The 1,282-nt window shown below is 46.6% G+C and overlaps 1 protein-coding gene across 1 annotated transcript in view; it reads right to left on the bottom strand.

Moving 5' to 3' along the window:
• The window catches only part of DICSQDRAFT_17462 (uncharacterized protein), a gene marked incomplete at both ends in the record, with an annotated part of 1,741 nt that extends 912 nt beyond the window's left edge, over positions 1-829 (bottom strand). Inside the window, one exon of the mRNA XM_007365251.1 lies at positions 757-829. Within this exon, the coding sequence (XP_007365313.1) occupies positions 757-829 (73 nt within the window). The remainder of the gene's footprint in view (positions 1-756) is intronic.
• Between the last annotated feature and the right edge of the window lie 453 nt (positions 830-1,282).

A 1,282-nucleotide genomic window follows, 5' to 3' on the forward strand; every position in this document is an offset into this window, starting at 1 on the left:
GCGGACGACAAAAAAAATGCCACCACAGGGAATTGAACCAGCAACCTGCAAATTCAGTGTTCAACACAGCATGTTCAACCACTACACTACAGAAGCTCACACTATAGCACAGAATAGCAGCCATATATAGCGCTCTTTGCTGGACTCCGAGAAATTCTTCACCATCCTCACCTGTACCATAGCAGAACTTGGACATCCACCACTGATACCACTATTCTTGAGCATTATCTGGATATTGTACCTCTGTATCACTACTGAAACAAGCACATTGTAACAACTTAGAGTCTTCTATCACATGTTATTGCCCTTCTTCTAATAGACTATAAAGCTCCTTCTACAGCCTTAAAACAGACTGGTTTACAACTAGTGTATGGATGTCTATGATAGATATTATTACATAAGAAGTATACAAGATGTGTGACTGATAGAACACCAATTGCTCAAATTGAGGCCTGAGTATACTGAAGTCAACATGTAAAGTTCAAGTTGTGGCACAAGTACCCCAAGTACCCCAAGTATATAGACTTGGGTCAAGTCCGTGTACTTGGGACCAAGTACATGAACTTGGGGCCAAGTACATGGACTTAGGGCCAAATACACGGACTTGGGGCCAAGTACACGGACTTGGGGCCAAGTACACGGACTTGAGGCCAAGTACATAGACTTGAGTCCAAGTACATGAACTTGGGCCCAAGTATGGGTCCAAGTCCGTGACGTTTTCCTGATGTTTGCTTATAGGAAAAAAAGCATGCATACCGCCATGCCAGTTGTGCCCGTGCAATATGACCAGTGTAGTGAAATCGGAACTGCCCTCTGGAGATCCAGTGTTACGCTGAAGTACTAACACAAGTCTATCCAGACTTATCATGCGGACTTATCCAAGTACGCGGTGTAGCACACGGGGGAGAGAGTATCGCACAAGTCCCTAGATTGAGGGATATAGGGATACAGGAGGTAACGAAGAGGAGAACAGAAGTGGGGAGCCTCTACCGACTACAGGCCTCCTTATATACTATGGGGTACCGACCGTATTAGGAAGGGAAAGGTAACCGACCAAAGTGGGGAGGTATGAGGAGACTGTAAAGGAACGCGTCTGGTCGAGGCTGGGCCCAGTATAGTACAAGACCTAGGTCAGGGTCCTGTGATATAACCGAAAAGGGATAGAGACGGGACAGGGTCCTGAGTCTAGGTCAGGGTCGGGCAATATAACCGAAAAGGGAAAGGGGCGCGACAAGGGTCGGGGTCTGGGTCAGGGTAAAGTAATGTAACCGAAAAGGGAAAC

The sequence above is a fragment of the Dichomitus squalens genome, assembly GCF_000275845.1.
Source record: "Dichomitus squalens LYAD-421 SS1 unplaced genomic scaffold DICSQscaffold_11, whole genome shotgun sequence".
Classification (NCBI taxonomy): domain Eukaryota; kingdom Fungi; phylum Basidiomycota; class Agaricomycetes; order Polyporales; family Polyporaceae; genus Dichomitus; species Dichomitus squalens.